This window comes from Hyperolius riggenbachi, chromosome 10 (assembly GCF_040937935.1).
Source record: "Hyperolius riggenbachi isolate aHypRig1 chromosome 10, aHypRig1.pri, whole genome shotgun sequence".
Taxonomy (NCBI): domain Eukaryota; kingdom Metazoa; phylum Chordata; class Amphibia; order Anura; family Hyperoliidae; genus Hyperolius; species Hyperolius riggenbachi.
In genome coordinates, this window is record NC_090655.1 from 284788610 (window position 1) to 284814194 (window position 25585).

The 25585-nt window shown below is 46.3% G+C and overlaps 1 protein-coding gene across 1 annotated transcript in view; it reads right to left on the minus strand.

The window, feature by feature from the left end:
- LOC137535544 (oocyte zinc finger protein XlCOF7.1-like) overlaps positions 1 to 20348 on the minus strand; it is a 40680-nt gene extending 20332 nt beyond the window's left edge. The window contains exons 1-2 of the mRNA XM_068257377.1: positions 20294 to 20348; positions 19043 to 19840 (exon numbers count right to left, since the gene is read on the minus strand). Coding sequence (XP_068113478.1) covers positions 19043 to 19784 — 742 coding nt within the window. The 5' untranslated portion in view covers positions 19785 to 19840; positions 20294 to 20348. The remainder of the gene's footprint in view (positions 1 to 19042; positions 19841 to 20293) is intronic.
- Positions 20349 to 25585: the final 5237 nt, after the last annotated feature.

The window sequence follows — 25585 nt, forward strand, 5'->3', positions numbered from 1 at the left end:
CAGAATCTGCGGACGCTGGAGGTGTCCACTGTGGAGGACACCGGCTCATCTAACGCAAGTCGAGGGGAACCAGAGACTGAAGATCCTGTGCGTACCGAGGTTGAGCAACCCGCGGGCAATGCGGCAACAGATACGCAGGAGGCTGTCAGTGTGATCCCCGACCCCAGAACCCCTGAAAGTACTCGCCTGGAACCGGCCAGTACTGGACTGTCCAGTTATGTTGATCCAGTAATGCAGCAGGCATTGCAAAAGCTGATGGAAACTGATGTGGACAAGTACCTGCAGTACATGGCGGAGCAAAAGCGAGAGGAACGCCAATCTGCAGAGGCGCGGGAGAGACGACAGCATGAGCTGAACATGGCGAAAGTGCAGCAAGCCAGCCGGAGTTCAACGCCCAGCCTCCCTGCTGAAGGGACTGCCGCTCCAGTAAGTGCAAAATTTAAATTTGCTATTATCGAAAAGGACACTGACATTGACTTGTTTTTGAGGTCTTTTGAAAAGGCCTGCCGTCAGTATCGTCTGTCCCAAGACCAGTGGGCCAGACATCTGACACCCTTGCTGCGCTACAAAGCGCTTGATGCTTTCTCAGAGCTGCCTGTGGAAAAGGACAATGATTATACCGCTATAAAGGAGGCTATAATCACTAAGTACCAGCTGACGCCAGAAGCCTACCGGAAAAGGTTCAGGTCCTGGCAGAAAAAATCTACTGATTCTTATCAAGATGTGGTCAGCAGTCTGCTCACCACACTCCGCCAGTGGACGCTAGGCCTCACTAAAGGGTCTTACGGTGTCCTGGAGGACTTAATCGTCCTGGAGCAGTTTCTGAACATTTGCCCGGCTGATGTACGCCAGTTTGTGCTGGAGCGCCGACCGGCGTCAGCGACGGTCGCTGCAGACCTCGCTGAGACCTTTGCAACGACCAGGGTGCCGGAGACCCGCAGGACTGCCCCATCTAGCTGGAGAGGAAGTCAGTCCCACAATTTTGCAGACTCTCCTACCTCTGTGAGCCGTGCGCCCCAGAGGCCCTCCAGCGCAGCTGCTGCGTCCAGGCCTGCAGCAACAGAGGGCATCACCTGTCACTTTTGCCGCAAGCCCGGACACATGAAGTTTAACTGCCCGGAGCGGAGGCAGACAGCGCCAGCTCCTGCACCACCTACACCTCGCCCACGGCAACTGCCGCCAGCCAGCGCACCCCAGCCGGGAGCACCCAACAACGTCATGTTCGCAGGTGGGAGAGGGATCCACTCCGCTACGAGCAACCACCAGCTGGTTACAGTGAACGACCAGCTTGTTACCGGTTTCCGCGACACTGGAGCGGATGTCACCCTGGTGCGTGCGCACCTGGTCCCGACGGAAAATATCCTCCCTGACAAATACCTTACCCTCACTGGAGTGGGGGGCACTCTTTCTCGCATTCCCCAGGCTCGGGTGTCCATCGATTGGGGGGTGGGGGTTCAAGAGAAGGTTGTTGGGGTCCTGGACCAACTGCCGGTCCCAGTTTTGTTGGGGACCGACCTGGGCAAGCTTGTGTCCTATTATGAACCTGCCCCAAGCCCCTCAGACTGCCAGGAGGGAGACGGACTCTCCGCCCACACTAAGGTACTTTGCACCAAGGGGCAAGAACAGGGGGGAGGTGGGTTGAATGTGCCCAGTCCAGGGGTACCGAGTCCAATAGTACCTGTGTCACAGGTACCTGTGTTTGATATACCGATTGTTTGTGATGAAAATGTTGTTGTACCTGTCACTGTAATTCATGCATGCAGCCAGGATGTGAGTAATGCCAGTATGTGCCAGTCTGAAGGTGTACCTGTACTGGCAGTAACACGCAGCCGCGCTGCTCAGAACCTGGGCTCAGAGCAGGTGGAAGAGGTTCCGGCCTCCTCCCCCTCCTCTGACCACAGGGATGGTAGCCTTCAGCCACTAACTGCATATGCCACGGGCCAGCTGGCTGAGAGCGAGAGTGCTGCATTTGTGCAAGCACTCCAGACTGACCCTAGCCTCGAGGCACTCAGAAGACAGGCTTCGGAGCCCCTCACGAATGAAGATACCTTCAAGGTATATTGGGAAGGTGGTAAGCTGTACAGCGAGCCTGTACAGCCCACCGAAGGTGAAACAAGTGTGGGTACCAAGTTGCTTGTGGTACCCAGTGCCTTCCGGGGGCATGTGCTGAAGTCCGCACATGACATTCCCCTGGCAGGGCACTTGGGAATCCACAAGACACTTGACCGTATCCAGGGTCATTTCTACTGGCCCAGGATGCGGATCGATGTGACAAACTATTGCCGCTCATGTACTGTTTGCCAAAAGGTAAAACGGGCTGGGAACCCCCGCAAGGCTCCCTTGTGTCCACTGCCAATCATAGGTGAGCCCTTTCACAGAGTGGCAGTCGACATAATTGGACCATTGCCCACTCCCAGCAGCAGTGGCAAAAGGTACATCCTGACGGTGGTGGATTACGCCACCCGCTATCCTGAGGCCATGGCGCTTTCCTCCCTGAGGGCGGACAAGGTAGCAGACGCGCTACTTAACATTTTCTCCCGAGTCGGGTTCCCTGCGGAGATGCTCTCCGATCAGGGATCCCAGTTTATGTCCGAACTCATGGAGGCCCTGTGCAAAAAGATACACATGACGCACATTGTCTCCAGTCCCTACCACCCGCAGACCAATGGACTGTGTGAACGGTTCAACGGGACGCTGAAGCAAATGCTGACCACGTTTGTTGAGTCGCAAGGTGGGGACTGGGAACGATACCTGCCTCATCTGTTGTTTGCGTACAGGGAGGTGCCGCAGGAGTCAACCGGGTTTTCCCCGTTTGAACTCCTGTATGGGAGGAATGTCCGAGGACCCTTACAATTGATGCGGGAGACATGGGAGGGCAAGGGCGACCCCACTGATGTCTCCGTGGTCGATTACGTCCTCAAGTTCAGGGACAAAATGGAGTCCCTGTCCGCAGTAGTGACCAACAACCTGGCCCAGGCTCAGGCCAAACAAAAAGCATGGTACGACCGCACTGCTGGAGAGCGGTCATTTGATGTGGGTGACAAGGTATATGCCCTTCTTCCCGTGAGGCAGAACAAGCTGCAAGCAGCCTGGGAGGGGCCTTTTACTGTAGTGCAGCGGTTAAACCCTCTGACGTATCTAGTGAACATGGGGGGCAGGAAGCAGAAGAGCTTTCATGTAAACATGCTGAAGGCCCACCATGACAGGACCCAGTATGCGCTGCCAGTGTGCAGCCGGTTAGAGCAGGGAGAGGCAGACCCCCTGTTAGACCTGCTGGCTGACGTACGAGATGTGGACGGCGACCTAAACGTCAATCCACAGCTCGCCTCAGCCCAGCAAGAGCAGTTACAGAAGGTGCTGGGCCAGTACCAGCACACCTTCTCCGGTATCCCGGGGCGGACCAGTATGGCGGTGCATGGGGTAGATACAGGTACCCATCCCCCCATCAGGCAGTCCGCTTACCGTGTCTCTCCCGAGGTACAGGCGGACATGCAGAAGGAGGTGAGGGAGATGCTGGAGTTAGGGGTGGTTCAAAAGTCCAGTAGTGCCTGGGCAGCCCCTGTTGTCCTGGTCCCCAAGAAGGACCAGACAACTCGGTTCTGCGTAGACTACAGGAAACTGAACGCCATCACCACTACAGACGCCTACCCCATGCCTCGCATTGATGAGCTGCTAGATACACTGGCATCAGCCAGGTACCTATCAATCATGGATCTGAGCCGGGGGTATTGGCAGATACCACTTGCACCTGACGCGAGGCAAAAGTCGGCCTTCATCACCCCTTTCGGCCTCTTCGAGTTCACGATGATGCCCTTTGGGATGAAGAACGCCCCCGCCACGTTTCAGCGGGCCGTGAACGACCTGCTAGAGGGAATGCAAGGGTTCGCTGTAGCGTATCTGGATGACATTGCGGTGTTCAGCCCCACCTGGGAAGAACACCTCAAACACCTGTCCCAGGTACTAGAGAGGCTGGCCATGGCCAATCTGACGGTTAAACCGAGTAAGTGTCAGATTGGCATGACCGAGGTGCAGTACTTAGGTCACCGGGTGGGGGGTAACACCCTGAAACCTGACACGGGAAAGGTGGACGCCATCCTGGCATGGCCTCGACCTATCACGAAAAAGCAGGTCCAGGCGTTCCTGGGGACCGCCGGCTACTATAGGAAATTTGTTCCCGCCTATAGTACACTGGCGAAGCCCCTGACCGATGCCACTAGCAAGAAGCACCCCAAGGTTGTTAGCTGGACCCCCGCTTGCGAGAATGCCTTCCAGGCCTTGAAGCAGGCCCTCGCAAGCGCCCCTGTGCTTCAGGCCCCAGACTTCAGTCGTCGGTTTGTGGTGCAAACCGATGCCTCTGACTACGGTCTCGGCGCAGTCCTCAGCCAGGTGGATGGAAAGGGGGATGAACACCCTATCCTCTACCTGAGCCGGAAGCTCCTGCCCCGAGAGGTAGCCTACTCCACAACTGAAAAGGAGTGCCTGGCGATCGTGTGGGCCCTACAGAAACTGCAGTCGTATCTGTACGGCCGCTCCTTCACGATCGTCACTGATCACAATCCCCTGAGTTGGCTAAACCGTACTGCTGGAACCAACGGCAAGCTCCTACGGTGGAGCCTGTCATTGCAGCAGTACGACTTTACGATCCAACACAAAGCAGGCAGCCGACACCAAAACGCTGATGGGCTGTCGCGGTGTCAGGGGGAACCCGACCCAACAGCGCCAATAGCTGCTACGGAAGGCGTCCTGTTGACACCTCCCTGAGCAGAGCTCGGGAAGGGGGAGGTGTGACGCCGGGCGACGCCCAGTCGTCCGAGGATTCGCGGCCGATTGTCCGATCGCAACCGTGATCGGAAAACTGACATTCTTTATTTTTAAATAGAAGTTTTTCCTTCCTGCCTTCCCCCCCTTTTTGCCATGAGGGCTGAATGGGCCTGCGTTAGCATATGGCTAAAGCAACCTGGTTTAGCAAGAAATCCTTTTAAGGCTCCCGGAAAAGCTCTGGTGACACTAATGTGCTAATTGGGCAGAGCTGAAATACCAACAGAGTCTATTCAACAGGGGAAGCTAGCACAGCATGAGGTCTATTGACACCTACATTCCTCCCAGTCTTGACGGCACCGACTAGACTGAATATGGAATGCATGGTGTTGATAACTTGTCACATTTTGCAAATACCATCCATAGGAGGAATATGAAAATTACGTAACTTTGTTTCCCTAATTCTGTAGAATATGGTGATACTAGACATAGCCAGGTAACCCGAGCAGGGGCTGAGATATGAATAATGGGGTCCCCGTGCGCCCCAAATATTGCAAGTTTGATGTCCTATGAACGTGTATTCTCAGCCCAATCTGAATATGAAATCGGTTTGCATGTGCGACAAAACCCCGGCGGGATATGAAATTGGACATATTTTGTGGATGGTTGGAAGTTCCTCCCCTGAGAACTCACTGCCTGACACGCCCCTGGGCTGAGCTTGAGACTCCGCCCAGAAATGTCAGTGCTCAAAACTGATTGCATGAGGACTCCCAGCCAATTCCCCCACTTTCCATCATACCGAAAAGACTGCCACTGCTTGGGGAAATAGCAGTGGCCATCTTGCAGGCGGAGCAACGGCCATGTGGTTCGGCCATATTGCGAACTAACTGCAACAAAGGAACTTTGTCTTTTCCCGAACGGACTTTCCACAGAATCATAAGTATTCGTTCTTTTTATCCCTTTTTTCTTTTATGTACTGTGTTATCACTGTCTCTCATCGTTTAATTGTTCACGATTGTCTGTATATATTAATTATTTATATTGTAACAAATAAAGGCTTTTTAAAAGGTCTTTACCTCTCAGTAAAACCTTCTATTCAGTATACACAGACGAGACCTAAACTTCCGAAGGGACGCTACTGTTTTGATAGATAGATAGGAATTGCACAGTTTTAACCGGTTGTTTGTTTCACAGGTCTATAGCCAGTTAGCAGTTTTCTCTGGGCTGATAGAAAACAGAGATGGTGGCAAATCTACCCCTGGGTTGGAGTAAAAGTGTATTTTCGTAACCTCACAGGCTCCCTACTGCGTCGTGACGCTCAAACTCCGCCAATTCTACGCAGATTGCGTCCATAGCTCTCAATCTGTGTGCTAGAATCGGATCGGACGGTTTTGCGTGTTCACGGCCAGTGGGGCTCATGTGACAGCCTGTAATGAGGTATAAACACACTATGTACACAGGGGAATGTGAGAAGTAATAAGGGTGTGATGTGTGTAATGTGACTGCACAGTGTGCCTGTAATGAGGTATAACACACTATGTACACAGGGAATGTGAGAAGTAATAAGGGTGTGATGTGTGTAATGTGACTGCACAGTGTGCCTGTAATGAGGTATAAACACACTATGTACACAGGGAATGTGAGAAGTAATAGGGGTGTGATGTGTGTAGTGTGACTGCACAATGTGCCTGTAATGTGGTATAAACACACTATGTACACAGGGAATGTGAGAAGTAATAGGGGTGTGATGTGTGTAATGTGACTGCACAGTGTGCCTGTAATGAGGTATAAACACACTATGTACACAGGGAATGTGAGAAGTAATAGGGGTGTGATGTGTGTAATGTGACTGCACAGTGTGCCTGTAATGAGGTATACCAAACACTATGTACACAGGGAATGTGAGAAGTAATAGGGGTGTGATGTGTAATGTGACTGCACAGTGTGTCTGTAATGAGCTATAAACACACTATGTACACAGGGAATGTGAGAAGTAATAGGGATGTGATGTGTAATGTGACTGCACAGTGTGCCTGTAATGAGGCATAAACACACTATGTACACAGGGAATGTGAGAAGTAATAGGGGTGTGATGTGTGCAATGTGACTGCACAGTGTACCTGTAATGAGGTATAAACACACTATGTACACAGGGAATGTGAGAAGTAATAGGGGTGGCATGTATGTAATGTGACTGCACGGTGTGCCTGTAATGAGGTATACCAAACACTATGTACACAGGGAATGTGAGGAGCAATAGGGGTGTGATGTGTGTAATGTGACTGCACAGTGTGCCTGTAATAAGCTATAAACACATTATGTACACAGGGAATGTGAGAAGTAATAGGGATGTGATAAGTGTAATGTGACTGCACAGTGTGCCTGTAATGAGGTATAAACACACTATGTACACAGGGAATGTGAGAAGTAATAGGGTTGTGGTGTGTAATGTGACTGCACAATGTGCCTGTAATGAGGTATAAACAAACTATGTACATAGGGAATGTGAGAAGTAATAGGGGTGTGATGTGTAATGTGACTTCACAGTGTGCCTGTAATGTGGTATAAACACACTATGTACACAGGGAATGTGAGAAGTAATAGGGGTGTGATGTGTGTAATGTGACTGCACAGTGTTCCTGTAATGAGGTATAAATACACTATGTACACAGGGAATGTGAGAAGTAATAGGGGATGTGATGTTGTGTAATGTGACTGCACGGTGTGCCTGTAATGAGGTATAAACACACTATGTACACAGGGAATGTGAGGAGTAATAGGGGTGTGGTGTGTGTAATGTGACTGCACACTGTGTCTGTAATGAGGTATAACACACTATGAACACAGGGAATGTGAGAAGTAATAGGGGTGTGATGTGTAATGTGACTGCACAGTGTACCTGTAATGAGGTATAAACACACTATGTACACAGGGAATGTGAGAAGTAATAGGGGAGTGATGTGTGTAATGTGACTGCACAGTGTGCCTGTAATGAGGTATAAACACACTATGTACACAGGGAATGTGAGAAGTAATAGGGGTGTGATGTGTGTAATGTGACTGCACAGTGTACCTGTAATGAGGTATAAACACACTATGTACACAGGGAATGTGAGGAGTAATAGGGGTGTGATGTGTAATGTGACTGCACAGTGTGCCTGTAATGAGGTATAAACACACTATGTACACAGGGAATGTGAGAAGTAATAGGGGTGTGATGTGTGTAATGTGACTGCACAGTGTGCCTGTAATGAGGTATAAACACACTATGTACACAGGGAATGTGAGAAGTAATAGGGGTGTGCTGTGTGTAATGTGACTGCACAGTGTACCTGTAATGAGGTATAAACACACTATGTACACAGGGAATGTAAGAAGTAATAGGGGTGTGATGTGTGTAATGTGACAGCACGGTGTGCCTGTAATGAGGTATAACACACTATGTACACAGGGAATGTGAGAAGTAATAGGGGTGTGATGTGTGTAATGTGACTGCACAGTGTGCCTCTAATGAGGTATAAACACACTATGTACACAGGGAATGTGAGAAGTAATAGGGGTGTGATGTGTAATGTGACTTCACAGTGTGCCTGTAATGTGGTATAAACACACTATGTACACAGGGAATGTGAGAAGTAATAGGGGTGTGATGTGTGTAATGTGACTGCACAATGTGCCTGTAATGAGGTATAAATACACTATGTACACAGGGAATGTGAGGAGCAATAGGGGTGTGATGTGTGTAATGTGACTGCACAGTGTGCCTGTAATAAGCTATAAACACATTATGTACACAGGGAATGTGAGAAGTAATAGGGATGTGATGTGTGTAATGTGACTGCACAGTATGCCTGTAATGAGGTATAAACACATTATGTACACAGGGAATGTGAGAAGTAATAGGGGTGTGATAAGTGTAATGTGACTGCACAGTGTGCCTGTAATGAGGTATAAACACACTATGTACACAGGGAATGTGAGAAGTAATAGGGTTGTGGTGTGTAATGTGACTGCACAATGTGCCTGTAATGAGGTATAAACACACTATGTACATAGGGAATGTGAGAAGTAATAGGGGTGTGATGTGTAATGTGACTTCACAGTGTGCCTGTAATGTGGTATAAACACACTATGTACACAGGGAATGTGAGAAGTAATAGGGGTGTGATGTGTGTAATGTGACTGCACAGTGTTCCTGTAATGAGGTATAAATACACTATGTACACAGGGAATGTGAGAAGTAATAGGGGATGTGATGTTGTGTAATGTGACTGCACGGTGTGCCTGTAATGAGGTATAAACACACTATGTACACAGGGAATGTGAGGAGTAATAGGGGTGTGGTGTGTAATGTGACTGCACAGTGTGCCTGTAATGTAGTATAAACACACTATGTACACAGGGAATGTGAGGAGTAATAGGGGTGTGATGTGTAATGTGACTGCACAGTGTGCCTGTAATGAGGTATAAACACACTATGTACACAGGGAATGTGAGGAGTAATAGGGGTGTGATGTGTGTAATGTGACTGCACAGTGTGCCTGTAATGAGGTATAAACACACTATGTACACAGGGAATGTGAGAAGTAATAGGGGTGTGATGTGTAATGTGACTGCACAGTGTGCCTGTAATGAGGTATAAACACACTATGTACACAGGGAATGTGAGAAGTAATAGGGGTGTGATGTGTGTAATGTGACTGCACACTGTGTCTGTAATGAGGTATAACACACTATGAACACAGGGAATGTGAGAAGTAATAGGGGTGTGATGTGTAATGTGACTGCACAGTATGCCTGTAATGAGGTATAAACATACTATGTACACAGGGAATGTGAGAAGTAATAGGGGTGTGATGTGTGTAATGTGACTGCACAGTGTGCCTGTAATGAGGTATAAACATGCTATGTACACAGGGACTGTGAGAAGTAATAGGGGTGTGATGTGTGTAATGTGACTGCACAGTGTGTCTGTAATGAGGTATAACACACTATGAACACAGGGAATGTGAGAAGTAATAGGGGTGTGATGTGTGTAATGTGACTGCACAGTCTGTCTGTAATGAGGTATAACACACTATGTACACAGGGAATGTGAAAAGTAATAGGGGTGTGATGTGTGTAATGTGACTGCACAGTGTGTCTGTAATGAAGTATAAACATACTACGTACACAGGGAATGTGAGAAGTAATAGGGGTGTGATATGTGTAATGTGACTGCACAGTGTGTCTGTAATGAGGTATAACACACTATGTACACAGGGAATGTGAGAAGTAATAGGGGTGTGATGTGTGTAATGTGACTGCACAGTGTGGCTGTAATGAGGTATAAACACACTATGTACACAGGGAATGTGAGAAGTAATAGGGGTGTGATGTGTGTAATGTGACTGCACAGTGTGTCTGTAATGAGGTATAACACACTATGTACACAGGGAATGTGAGGAGTAATAGGGGGGTGATGTGTAATGTGACTGCACAATGTGCCTGTAATGAGGTATAAACACACTATGTACACAGAGAATGTGAGGAGTAATAAGGGTGTGATGTGTAATGTGACTGCACAGTGTGCCTGTAATGAGGTATAAACACACTATGTACACAGGGAATGTGAGAAGTAATAGGGGTGTGATGTGTGTAATGTGACTGCACGGTGTGCCTGTAATGAGGTATAAACACACTATGTACACAGGGAATGTGAGAAGTAATAGGGGTGTGATGTGTGTAATGTGACTGCACAGTGTGCCTGTAATAAGGTATAAACACACTATGTACACAGGGAATGTGAGGAGTAATAGGGGTGTGATGTGTGTAATGTGACTGCACAGTGTGCCTGTAATAAGGTATAAACACACTATGTACACAGGGAATGTGAGAAGCAATAGGGGTGTGATGTGTGTAATGTGACTGCACAGTGTGCCTGTAATAAGGTATGAACACACTATGTACACAGGGAATGTGAGGAATAATAGGGGTGTGATGTGTGTAATGTGACTGCACAGTGTGCCTGTAATGAGGTATAAACACACTATGTACACAGGGAATGTGAGAAGTAATAGGGGTGTGATGTGTGTAATGTGACTGCACTGTGTGCCTGTAATGAGGTATAAACACAGTGTACACAGGGAATGTGAGGAGTAATAGGGGTGTGATGTGTGTAATGTGACTGCACAGTGTGCCTGTAATGAGGTGTAAACACACTATGTACACAGGGAATGTGAGAAGTAATAGGGGTGTGATGTGTGTAAGGTGACTGCACAGTGTGTCTGTAATGAGGTATAAACACACTATGTACACAGGGAATGTGAGAAGTAATAGGGGTGTGATGTGTAATGTGACTGCACAGTGTGCCTGTAATGAGGTATAAACACACTATGTACACAGGGAATGTGAGAAGTAATAGGGGTGTGATGTGTGTAATGTGACTGCACAGTGTGTCTGTAATGAGGTATAACACACTATGTACACAGGGAATGTGAGAAGTAATAGGGGTGTGATGTGTGTAATGTGACTGCACAGTGTGGCTGTAATGAGGTATAAACACACTATGTACACAGGGAATGTGAGAAGTAATAGGGGTGTGATGTGTAATGTGACTGCACAGTGTGCCTGTAATGAGGTATAAACACACTATGTACACAGGGAATGTGAGAAGTAATAGGGGTGTGATGTGTGTAATGTGACTGCACAGTGTGTCTGTAATGAGGTATAACACACTATGTACACAGGGAATGTGAGGAGTAATAGGGGTGTGATGTGTAATGTGACTGCACAATGTGCCTGTAATGAGGTATAAACACACTATGTACACAGGGAATGTGAGAAGTAATAGGGGTGTGATGTGTGTAATGTGACTGCACAGTGTGCCTGTAATGAGGTATAAACATACTATGTACACAGGGAATGTGAGGAGTAATAGGGGGGTGATGTGTAATGTGACTGCACAATGTGCCTGTAATGAGGTATAAACACACTATGTACACAGGGAATGTGAGGAGTAATAAGGGTGTGATGTGTGTAGTGTGACTGCACAGTGTGCCTGTAATGAGGTATACACACACTATGTACACAGGGAATGTGAGGAGTAATAGGGGTGTGATGTGTGTAATGTGACTGCACAGTGTTCCTGTAATAAGGTATAAACACACTATGTACACAGGGAATGTGAGAAGCAATAGGGGTGTGATGTGTGTAATGTGACTGCACAGTGTGCCTGTAATAAGGTATAAACATACTATGTACACAGGGAATGTGAGGAGTAATAGGGGGGTGATGTGTAATGTGACTGCACAATGTGCCTGTAATGAGGTATAAACACACTATGTACACAGGGAATGTGAGGAGTAATAGGGGTGTGATGTGTGTAATGTGACTGCACAGTGTGCCTGTAATAAGGTATAAACACACTATGTACACAGGGAATGTGAGAAGTAATAGGGGTGTGATGTGTGTAATGTGACTGCACAGTGTGCCTGTAATGAGGTATAAACACACTATGTACACAGGGAATGTGAGGAGTAATAGGGGTGTGATGTGTGTAATGTGACTGCAAAGTGTGCCTGTAATAAGGTATAAACACACTATGTACACAGGGAATGTGAGGAGTAATAGGGGTGTGATGTGTGTAATGTGACTGCACAGTGTGCCTGTAATGAGGTATAAACACACTATGTACACAGGGAATGTGAGAAGTAATAGGGGTGTGATGTGTGTAATGTGACTGCACTGTGTGCCTGTAATGAGGTATAAACACACTATGTACACAGGGAAGGTGAGAAGTAATAGGGGTGTGATGTGTAATGTGACTGCACAGTGTGCCTGTAATGAGGTATAAACACACTATGTACACAGGGAATGTGAGAAGTAATAGGGGTGTGATGTGTAATGTGACTGCACAGTGTGCCTGTAATGAGGTATAAACACACTATGTACACAGGGAATGTGAGAAGTAATAGGGGTGTGATGTGTGTAATGTGACTGCACAGTGTGCCTGTAATGAGGTATAAACACACTATGTACACAGGGAATGTGAGAAGTAATAGGGGTGTGGTGTGTAATGTGACTGCACAGTGTGCCTGTAATGAGGTATAAACACACTATGTACACAGGGAATGTGAGAAGTAATAGGGGTGTGATGTGTGTAATGTGACTGCACAGTGTACCTGTAATGAGGTATAAACACACTATGTACACAGGGAATGTGAGAAGTAATAGGGGTGTGATGTGTGTAATGTGACTGCACAGTGCACCTGTAATGAGGTATAAACACACTATGTACACAGGGAATGTGAGAAGTAATAGGGGTGTGGTGTGTAATGTGACTGCACAGTGTGCCTGTAATGAGGTATAAACATGCTATGTACACAGGGACTGTGAGAAGTAAATGGGGTGTGATGTGTGTAATGTGACTGCACAGTGTGCCTGTAATGAGGTATAAACACACTATGTACACAGGGAATGTAAGAAGTAATAGGGGTGTGATGTGTGTAATGTGACTGCACAGTGTACCTGTAATGAGGTATAAACACACTATGTACACAGGGAATGTGAGAAGTAATAGGGGTGTGATGTGTGTAATGTGACTGCACAGTGCACCTGTAATGAGGTATAAACACACTATGTACACAGGGAATGTGAGAAGTAATAGGGGTGTGATGTGTAATGTGACTGCACAGTGTGCCTGTAATGAGGTATAAACACACTATGTACACAGAGAATGTGAGGAGTAATAGGGGTGTGATGTGTGTAATGTGACTGCACAGTGTGTCTGTAATGAGGTATAAACACACTATGTACACAGGGAATGTGAGAAGTAATAGGGGTGTGGTGTGTAATGTGACTGCACAGTGTGCCTGTAATGAGGTATAAACCCACTATGTACACAGGGAATGTGAGAAGTAATAGGGGTGTGGTGTGTAATGTGACTGCACAGTGTGCCTGTAATGAGGTATAAACACACTATGTACACAGGGAATGTGAGAAGTAATAGGGGTGTGATGTGTGTAATGTGACTGCACAGTGTGCCTGTAATGAGGTATAAACACACTATGTACACAGGGAATGTGAGAAGTAATAGGGGTGTGATGTGTGTAATGTGACTGCACAGTGTACCTGTAATGAGGTATAAACACACTATGTACACAGGGAATGTGAGAAGTAATAGGGGTGTGATGTGTGTAATGTGACTGCACAGTGCACCTGTAATGAGGTATAAACACACTATGTACACAGGGAATGTGAGAAGTAATAGGGGTGTGGTGTGTAATGTGACTGCACAGTGTGCCTGTAATGAGGTATAAACATGCTATGTACACAGGGACTGTGAGAAGTAATAGGGGTGTGATGTGTGTAATGTGACTGCACAGTGTGCCTGTAATGAGGTATAAACACACTATGTACACAGGGAATGTGAGAAGTAATAGGGGTGTGATGTGTGTAATGTGACTGCACAGTGCACCTGTAATGAGGTATAAACACACTATGTACACAGGGAATGTGAGAAGTAATAGGGGTGTGGTGTGTAATGTGACTGCACAGTGTGCCTGTAATGAGGTATAAACATGCTATGTACACAGGGACTGTGAGAAGTAATAGGGGTGTGATGTGTGTAATGTGACTGCACAGTGTGCCTGTAATGAGGTATAAACACACTATGTACACAGGGAATGTGAGAAGTAATAGGGGTGTGGTGTGTAATGTGACTGCACAGTGTGCCTGTAATGAGGTATAAACACACTATGTACACAGGGAAGGTGAGAATTAATAGGGGTGTGATGTGTAATGTGACTGCACAGTGTGCCTGTAATGAGGTATAAACACATTATGTACACAGGGAATGTGAGAAGTAATAGGCGTGTGATGTGTGTAATGTGACTGCACTGTGTGCCTGTAATGAGGTATAAACACACTATGTACACAGGGAATGTGAGGAGTAATAGGGGTGTGATGTGTGTAATGTGACTGCACAGTGTGCCTGTAATGAGGTATAAACACACTATGTACACAGGGAATGTGAGAAGTAATAGGGGTGTGATGTGTATTGTGACTGCACAGTGTGCCTGTAATGTGGTATAAGCACACTATGTACACAGGGAATGTGAGAAGTAATAGGGATGTGATGTGTGTAATGTGACTGCACAGTGTGCCTGTAATGAGGTATAAACACACTATGTACACAGGGAATGTGAGAAGTAATAGGGGTGTGATGTGTAATGTGACTGCACAGTGTGCCTGTAATGAGGTATAAACACACTATGTACACAGGGAATGTGAGAAGTAATAGGGGTGTGATGTGTAATGTGACTGCACAGTGTGCATGTAATGAGGTGTAAACACACTATGTACACAGGGAATGTGAGAAGTAATAGGGGTGTGATGTGTGTAAGGTGACTGCACAGTGTGTCTGTAATGAGGTATAAACACACTATGTACACAGGGAATGTGAGAAGTAATAGGGGTGTGATGTGTGTAAGGTGACTGCACAGTGTGCCTGTAATGAGGTATAAACACACTATGTACACAGGGAATGTGAGAAGTAATAGGGGTGTGATGTGTGTAAGGTGACTGCACAGTGTGTCTGTAATGAGGTATAAACACACTATGTACACAGGGAATGTGAGAAGTAATAGGGGTGTGATGTGTGTAAGGTGACTGCACAGTGTGCCTGTAACGAGGTGTAAACACATTGGCCTCAATTCACTAAGCTTTATCAAATACTTTATCAAACGTTTGATAATTTACCTCATGGGTAAAAACTAATTTTGAATTCACTAAGGTGTTATAGATTTATCGAATGTTTTATCAATAAAATATTCGATAAATCTATAAAACATTAATGAATTCAAAATTAGTTTTTACCCATGAGGTAAATTATCAAACGTTTGATAAAGTGTTTGATAAAGCTCTGTGAATTGAGGCCATTATGTACACAGGGAATGTGAGAAGAATTGCAGTAAAAATCTCATAAAAATCACCGTGATTGCACGATTGTGCCGATTTTTACCACAATGTTAATGAAAGTGAATGGGAGCGATTTTTAAAAAGTGCTCAGAAAAGCGCTTATAGTGTGGCTGAGCCCTCAGAGTTGGGAAGTCTTCGCCTGTCCTTAGCATTGTATTTCTGCTGTGAGATGTACCAGGATGTTTCTCACACATCCACCACCTCCGGTCTCAACATAACAGAACATATTCTGAAGCCATCAGGATGTCAGTACTGTTATTGTAAGTGAGCTGCCACCAAACACAATTCAGAATAATGGGAATCTGAAGTGAAAATAAACTTGATATAATGATTTGTAATATGTGTAGTACAGCTGAAAAATAAAACATTAGCAGCAGAGATTTGAGACTAATATTGTTTCCAGTACAGGAAGCTTTAAAGTGGACCCAAACCAAAAAATGTTTTAATACAAAATATGTAGTTGCACCACTCTGATACATACAAAAAAAAATAAACACTCCTTCAAGCGTATGAGCATTTCAATGCATGCCTTTCACTTTTCTCTTTTCATAACTATGGTTATACAGGAGGAAGCCATTACTTCTGAGCTTAGTAGGAGGTTTTAGATCATGGGTGTGTTTGTCATCAGATGCCCTCCCTCACATGGGCGTTGTCTATGTGAAATCTCACACAAGCTGAGATCACCTCCCGTGACATCATCAGTAGCAGCCTGTGTTTTTATTTGTTTTTTCCTCCTGTCAAGGAAGTGACAGCAAGTAAAAATGGTCTGAACTGTTCGTGGGCGAATCTTTATGTGCCTGTACTACTTCCAGGTCGCTATGACCCGGAGTGGTACGGCTGCGCTGGCCCGGCCGTGTGCATCCTTGATCGCGCGCCTGTTGCCGGGCACTCTCTGCGCATGAGCGTGACATCACTCATGACATCACGCACATGCGCAGAAAGTGCCCGGCAACAGGAGCGCGATCTAGGATGCGCACCACCGGGCCAGCGCAGCCGTACTACTCCAGCTCATAGCGACCCGGAAGTAGTACAGGGTGAGGTGTTCGCCGGTGAACGGTTCGGGAACCATTCACCGAAATCTCTAACAGTAAGTTGTCAGAGCAATTTCTAAAGACAGAAAGGGTCTTTTCTTTTTTTCTTCTTCTTCTTCTTTAGCCCCTATTGTTTTTCAAACCTTTTACGACACCCACAGTTCATGTTTTGTGGACAACGTGTGTGGATGTACACAAAGCATCAACTCTAGGGGCTTGATTCACTAAACCATGATAAGTCATATCACGGCCGTTTTTTGCGTGCATTTTCGCTTGATCATGAATTTGCGCACGATCATGAATTTGCGCTTTTTCGCACGCAAATATTTGCATGCAAATGATATTTTGTCGCGCAAATTTGCGTTTGTGTGCACAAAGACATCGTTTGTGCGCAGAAATTCGTGTTTGCGCATGCAAATTCGCGATCGCGGGCAAAAATGCAGGTGAAAACAGTCATTATATGACTTATCCCGGTTTAGTGAATCAAGCCCTTGGCGTGTCCTGAGGACAAGTCATATTAGCTGACCAGATAGTGCCCCCCTCCCCCAGTATAGCCAGTACCTGCCCAAATAGTCCCCCCTCCCCCAGTACACCCAGTAGCTGCCCCCAATAGTTCACACTCCCTCAGTATAGCCAGAATCTACCACCAATAGTCCCCCTTCCCCCAGTATAGCCAGTAACCGTCCCCTATCCACCCCCCCCCCCCCCCAAGTATAGCCAATCGCTGCCCCAGTAGTACCCCGCTCCTCTAGTATATAGTCACTAGCTGTCCCCTATACCCCCCCCCCCCCCAAGTATAGGCAATAGCTGCCCCAATAGACCCCAGTAGTCCTCCCTCACCCAGCATCTACCAACAATAGTCCCCCTTCCCCCAGTATAGCCAGTAACCGTCCCCTATCCACCCCCCCCAAGTATAGCCAATCGCTGCCCCAGTAGTACCCCGCTCCTCTAGTATATAGTCACTAGCTGTCCCCTATACCCCCCCCCCCCCAAGTATAGGCAATAGCTGCCCCAATAGTCCCCGCTCCCCAGTTTAATCAGTAGCTGTCACTATCTTCTTTTTATCCTCAGGCGGCTCTCGGCTCCCTCCGGCTCCTGGTGGCTCGCAGCATCTCTCGGCTCCAGGCTACCTCCGGCTCGCAGCTCCTTCCGGCTCCTGACGGCTCATGGCTCCTGGCGGCTCGCAGTTCCTTCTGGCTCCTGGCGGCTCATGGCTCCCTCCGGCTCCTGGTGGCTCACGGCATCTCTCGGCTCCTGGCTACCTCCGGCTCGCAGCTCCTTCCGGCTCCTGACGGCTCATGGCTCCCGGCAGCTCGCAGCTCCTTCCGGCTCCTGGCGGCTCATGGCTCCTGGCGGCTCGCAGCTCCCTCCGGCTCCTGGCGGCTCACAGCTGCCTCCGGCTCCCGGCGGTTTTTGGCTCCCAGCGGCTCTTGGCGGCTCGCTCCGGCTCCTGGTTCCCTCCTGGCGGCTCCCGGCTCCCTCTTGGCAGTTGCTGGCGGCTCCTGGCGCTACTCTCCTCTCCACTTTTTGACAGGTGGCACCGCTGGATGACTTCACCCACAGTGGTCAAGACACCGCGAGACTTGGCCGTCTCCGGCAAGGCAAGGTCTCCTCTTCCCATCTCCTCCTTTGCCGGACACCTCTCACTCTACTACAGTTTGCCGGTTTTTTCCCGGCAATTTCAAAGGAGGGGAGGGGTTACTGCCTCCAACATTAAAAAAATAGTAATTTTCATCATGCAGCAGAAGAAATGCTGTTATTTATTATTATAATTTAACAAATAGGGTACAATGTAGTTTTTTTTTAATTTGGGTCCACTTTAAGAAACTCCAGTTGTTATCTATGCAAAAGAACCATTGAGCTTTGCGACTTTCAAAGTCATAGAGAGCTCTGTCTTCTGAAGCTTGTTATCTCAACTGTCTGTCACTGTATTTTGTTTTTTTCTGCAGAGGAGAGTTCGAAAGTTCATTAGCCTGCTCTGTGAAATCCTTTAGAATGCTGAGTGAAATGTGTAAACTACAAATATTAGAGAATGATGCAGTGTTATAAAAAAAAGCAATAGAACTGAAAATAAAAATAGGAGACCAATTTATTTGCTACTAATGTAATATTAGTTATCAGTGCTACACAACCAGTTCATCATATCACCATTTTTTTTCGCTTCAGTGTCACTTTAAATGACAAAAATCTAACATGAGTACTTAACAGCATAACCCTTAATGTAGACAGTCTGTGGGCAGTGGCACAGTTGTAACAACTAAAACAATAGTTCATATGTAATGTTGATCACTCACCTGTTCTGTTTTCTGTAAGATTGTCCTCCTCCATAGTTGTCCCCATTATCTCCCCCTCCTCTACAGACTGCTGATCACTCCCCACATATGTTTCTTCTTCCTCTTCTTCTTTAATCACTCTTATTATTAAACCCTCCTCCATAAATTGCTGATCACTCCTCACATACGTCTCCTCTTCTTCCACTTTAATTGTTCTTATCATGTCTCCCTCCGCCGTAGACTGCTGATCACTCCTTACATACGTCTCTTCTTCTTCCTCTTTACTGGTCCTCATCATGTCACCCTCCTCCATAGACTGCTGATCACGGCTTACATACGTCTTTTCTTCTTCCTGTTTAATTGTCCGCATCATATCACCCTTCTCCAGAGACTGCTGATCACTCCTCACATACGTCTCTTCTTCTTCCTCTTTAATTGTCCTCATCATGTCACCCTCCTCCATAGATTGCTGATCACTCCTTACATATGTCTCTTCTTCTTCCTCTTTACTTGTCCCCATCAGGTTACCCTCCTCCATAGACTGCCGATCACTCCTTACATATGTCTCTTCTTCTTCCTCTTTATTTGTCCCCATCAGGTTACCCTCCTCCATAGACTGCCGATCACTCCTTACATATGTCTCTTGTTCTTCCTCTTTATTTGTCCCCATCAGGTTACCCTCCTCCATAGACTGCCGATCACTCCTTACATATGTCTCTTGTTCTTCCTCTTTATTTGTCCCCATCATGTCACCCTCCTCCATAGACTGCTGATCACTCCTCACATATGTCTCTTGTTTTTTGAGCTTATATCTTAGTTCTGGAAAGGAGAACAAATTATAGCAGTAAGATATTAGCATTAATAATCAGAGCACAGAAAAGAACATCATTTGCTAGGGGGTGATAATATCCCATAAGCTGTGGTATCCTGCACATTCAGCACCACAGGGAAGAGATACAGGCCTGCCTTCCATAATGTCTGGGATAAACATAAAACTCCTGTGACTGCAGTAATAAACACAGATGATAACAGGTGTATTTAGATGTATGATTTATAGCATAAGAAGTAATAGAAATCCAGAGATAAAGTAATACAGAGAGTGTGCATACGTGTGAGGCAAAAGCTGGAGGTGGCAGCTGCTCCACAAGGATCTTATGGGCTCAGTATTCCATGGCATACAAGATCGGCCAGTCACAGCTCCACACTGACCTCCTCTGTAACAAAGTATGTCCACCCCGACCTCTGCTCTGCCCAATATACAACAACAATTACCTCTTCCAGCCGAGTATTCTCTCCACCGCCTGCAAATTGTCGCCTTGCTTTTACATCACTTCCTATCTTTGTCTAATTTTTTTCCTATCCGTGCGTTCCACATAGGAGCTGCGAGGTCGCCATCTTGTGGTAAATAGGCTAACTGCAGCGTCATCTAATAATATTAGTATTACAATTTTCTCTATCACTGAACAACATCTTCATCTACAGCCACCAGGCTTGCTCATCATGAGCTAATCGTGAGTAACCCAGGGGCGTATCTGGGTGACATAGCGCCTATGGCAAACACTGAAATTGCGCCCCCTCCCCCAACAGACCACCTTTTCCCATAATAACAGCTTATTTTCTTCCAATGATACAAGTCTCCCCACCAGGGGTGAGCCTGGGGTGCCTGGCACCTGGGTGCAAGATTTTCTCTGGCGCCTATGGGAGTGGTTAAATTAACCACGCCCAACCACATAACCACACCCATGTCCTTCCTAATCACACCCACACCTTCCACCTCTTTACGCATGCATGTGATACCCCATTCCTACCCCTCTTCCATGGGCTTGCTCCTGGCTGGCTTTGGCTTCCTGCGAGTGACAGTCTGCTAGTCTCTGGACTGACTCAGGCTGAGAGGCTCTGCGAGTGCGACCAGGGCCGGATTTCTACTTTTCAACACCCTAGGCCTGCTATCAAAAGCCGCCCCCCCCCCCCCCCCCAAAAAAAAAAAACCACACATCTAAATGAAGCCTGTACATGTGCTTGATTATAGCACATAGCAGGCTGTGCCATATGTATTTACCTTCTAAAGCCCCGAAAAAGTGAAGTTAATTGGTCCCCCCACACAACTGACTGTGGTAGGGATAACATTTTGAGCTCCTCTGACGACAAGTAGCTGGAGACATAACTATGTGCTCTTTAAAGTGCTGCCGATTATATCATTACTATTCAAATACATAATAATACGGAAGGCCATTAGACTGTGACTATGGTAGGATTAGATTGTGAGCTCCTCTGAGGACAGTCAGTGACATGACTATGTACTCTGTACAGTGCTGCAGAAGATGTCAGTGCTATATAAATACATAATAATAATATGGTAGGACATTAGACTATGACTATGGTAGGATTAGAGTGTTAGCTCCTCTGAGGACAGTCAGTGACATGACTATGTACTCTGTAATGTGCTGCAGGAGATGTCAGTGCTGTATAAATACATAATAATAATATGGTAGGACATTAGACTATGACTATGGTGGGATTAGAGTGTGAGCTCCTCTGAGGACAGTAAATGACATGACTATGTACTCTGTAATGTGCTGCAGGAGATGTCAGTGCTATATAAATACATAATAATAATATGGTAGGACATTAGACTATGACTATGGCAGGATTAGAGTGTGAGCTCCCCTGAGGAGAGTCAGTGACATGACTATGTACTCTGTAATGTGCTGCAGAAGATGTCAGTGCTATATAAATACATAATAATAATATGGTAGGACATTAGACTATGACTATGGTGGGATTAGAGTGTGAGCTCCTCTGAGGACAGTCAGTGACATGACTATGTACTCTGTAATGTGCTGCAGAAGATGTCAGTGCTATATAAATACATAATAATAATATGGTAGGACATTAGACTATGACTATGGTGGGATTAGAGTGTGAGCTCCTCTGAGGACAGTCAGTGACATGACTATGTACTCTGTAATGTGCTGCAGAAGATGTCAGTGCTATATAAATACATAATAATAATATGGTAGGACATTAGACTATGACTATGGTAGGATTAGAGTGTGAGCTCCTCTGAGGACAGTCAGTGACATGACTATGTACTCTGTAAAGTGCTGCAGAAGATGTCAGTGCTATATAAATACATAATAATAATATGGTAGGACATTAGACTATGACTATGGTGGGATTAGAGTGTGAGCTCCTCTGAGGACAGTCAGTGACATGACTATGTACTATAAGAAGTACTGCAGATAATATCAGCATTATTAAAGGGAACCCAAGCCTAAGCTCAGGTGTAAAGAGATATTTACCTAAAGAGAGGGAAGCCTCAGTATTCTATTGAGGCTTCCCTCTGTGCTCCCATGCCCCCCTCTAATCAGTGTGACCCCCCTCTACATAGGGGCTGCGCTCCTCCTGTTATGAGCATGGCCATGCATGCGCAGTAACACTACTGCACATGCGCGAGTGGCTGATGGAAGAGATGTGTGGCCCTGAGACAATGCCTCACCAATCTTCCAGGGGGCCACGCTCAGCAAGGGGGGGCATCAGAGCAATGAGGGAAGTCTTATGATCCTGAGGCTTCCCTCTCTTTAGGTAAAGATCTAATTTTGTACCTGTTTTGGGTACACTTTATATACGTTGGCAGAAGTTTACAGATAGAGAGAGCGGACAAAGCATGAAAGAGAGAATGGATAGAGAAAGCAACATAGAGAGGATTGGCAGATAAAGTGAGACAGAACAGTGGGCATAGAAATAGTGAGAGTGATGGACAGGAGAGCTAGCCCAGAGGGAGAGAAGAGAGAGGGTGGATAGTGCTATAGTACAACTTTTATGACAGCCATAGTTACAGTATATTACCAGTATTTGCCATAATCATTCCCCCAACACCCCACACATAGCACAGCCTGCACTGCACCCTCCCCCAGTGTTCTCTCCCCCCAAACATTGCCTTGTCTCCTGTGAGGAAGTTTCAAAGTGCAGCAATAAAACCCAGGCAGACAGAAGATCCGTACTGCAGAGCAGCCTGTCAGTGCACTCAGCCTCACACGTTCCTGATGCTGCTTGCTGTTCTACACAAACTGAGGAGGAAGAAAGTTTGCAGCATGATTACACGTGCACAGTGTGAATGCTGATTAAGATCAGATACTGTACACTCCGGTCTCACTCTCAATTACCTTTCAGCCCAGACCCTATTCTCCCTCCCCCTCTGCACAGGCATATATTTACCTCTCCGTGCAGGCAGTATTAGGTCTACTCAGGGCCGGATTTCTACTTTTCAACACCCTAGGCCTGCTATCAAAAGCCGCCCCCCCCCCCCCCCCCCCAAAAAAAAAACCACACATCTAAATGAAGCCTGTACATGTGCTTGATTATAGCACATAGCAGGCTGTGCCATATGTATTTACCTTCTAAAGCCCCGAAAAAGTGAAGTTAATTGGTCCCCCCACACAACTGACTGTGGTAGGGATAACATTTTGAGCTCCTCTGACGACAAGTAGCTGGAGACATAACTATGTGCTCTTTAAAGTGCTGCCGATTATATCATTACTATTCAAATACATAATAATACGGAAGGCCATTAGACTGTGACTATGGTAGGATTAGATTGTGAGCTCCTCTGAGGACAGTCAGTGACATGACTATGTACTCTGTACAGTGCTGCAGAAGATGTCAGTGCTATATAAATACATAATAATAATATGGTAGGACATTAGACTATGACTATGGTAGGATTAGAGTGTTAGCTCCTCTGAGGACAGTCAGTGACATGACTATGTACTCTGTAATGTGCTGCAGGAGATGTCAGTGCTGTATAAATACATAATAATAATATGGTAGGACATTAGACTATGACTATGGTGGGATTAGAGTGTGAGCTCCTCTGAGGACAGTAAATGACATGACTATGTACTCTGTAATGTGCTGCAGGAGATGTCAGTGCTATATAAATACATAATAATAATATGGTAGGACATTAGACTATGACTATGGCAGGATTAGAGTGTGAGCTCCCCTGAGGAGAGTCAGTGACATGACTATGTACTCTGTAATGTGCTGCAGAAGATGTCAGTGCTATATAAATACATAATAATAATATGGTAGGACATTAGACTATGACTATGGTGGGATTAGAGTGTGAGCTCCTCTGAGGACAGTCAGTGACATGACTATGTACTCTGTAATGTGCTGCAGAAGATGTCAGTGCTATATAAATACATAATAATAATATGGTAGGACATTAGACTATGACTATGGTGGGATTAGAGTGTGAGCTCCTCTGAGGACAGTCAGTGACATGACTATGTACTCTGTAATGTGCTGCAGAAGATGTCAGTGCTATATAAATACATAATAATAATATGGTAGGACATTAGACTATGACTATGGTAGGATTAGAGTGTGAGCTCCTCTGAGGACAGTCAGTGACATGACTATGTACTCTGTAAAGTGCTGCAGAAGATGTCAGTGCTATATAAATACATAATAATAATATGGTAGGACATTAGACTATGACTATGGTGGGATTAGAGTGTGAGCTCCTCTGAGGACAGTCAGTGACATGACTATGTACTATAAGAAGTACTGCAGATAATATCAGCATTATTAAAGGGAACCCAAGCCTAAGCTCAGGTGTAAAGAGATATTTACCTAAAGAGAGGGAAGCCTCAGTATTCTATTGAGGCTTCCCTCTGTGCTCCCATGCCCCCCTCTAATCAGTGTGACCCCCCTCTACATAGGGGCTGCGCTCCTCCTGTTATGAGCATGGCCATGCATGCGCAGTAACACTACTGCACATGCGCGAGTGGCTGATGGAAGAGATGTGTGGCCCTGAGACAATGCCTCACCAATCTTCCAGGGGGCCACGCTCAGCAAGGGGGGGCATCAGAGCAATGAGGGAAGTCTTATGATCCTGAGGCTTCCCTCTCTTTAGGTAAAGATCTAATTTTGTACCTGTTTTGGGTACACTTTATATACGTTGGCAGAAGTTTACAGATAGAGAGAGCGGACAAAGCATGAAAGAGAGAATGGATAGAGAAAGCAACATAGAGAGGATTGGCAGATAAAGTGAGACAGAACAGTGGGCATAGAAATAGTGAGAGTGATGGACAGGAGAGCTAGCCCAGAGGGAGAGAAGAGAGAGGGTGGATAGTGCTATAGTACAACTTTTATGACAGCCATAGTTACAGTATATTACCAGTATTTGCCATAATCATTCCCCCAACACCCCACACATAGCACAGCCTGCACTGCACCCTCCCCCAGTGTTCTCTCCCCCCAAACATTGCCTTGTCTCCTGTGAGGAAGTTTCAAAGTGCAGCAATAAAACCCAGGCAGACAGAAGATCCGTACTGCAGAGCAGCCTGTCAGTGCACTCAGCCTCACACGTTCCTGATGCTGCTTGCTGTTCTACACAAACTGAGGAGGAAGAAAGTTTGCAGCATGATTACACGTGCACAGTGTGAATGCTGATTAAGATCAGATACTGTACACTCCGGTCTCACTCTCAATTACCTTTCAGCCCAGACCCTATTCTCCCTCCCCCTCTGCACAGGCATATATTTACCTCTCCGT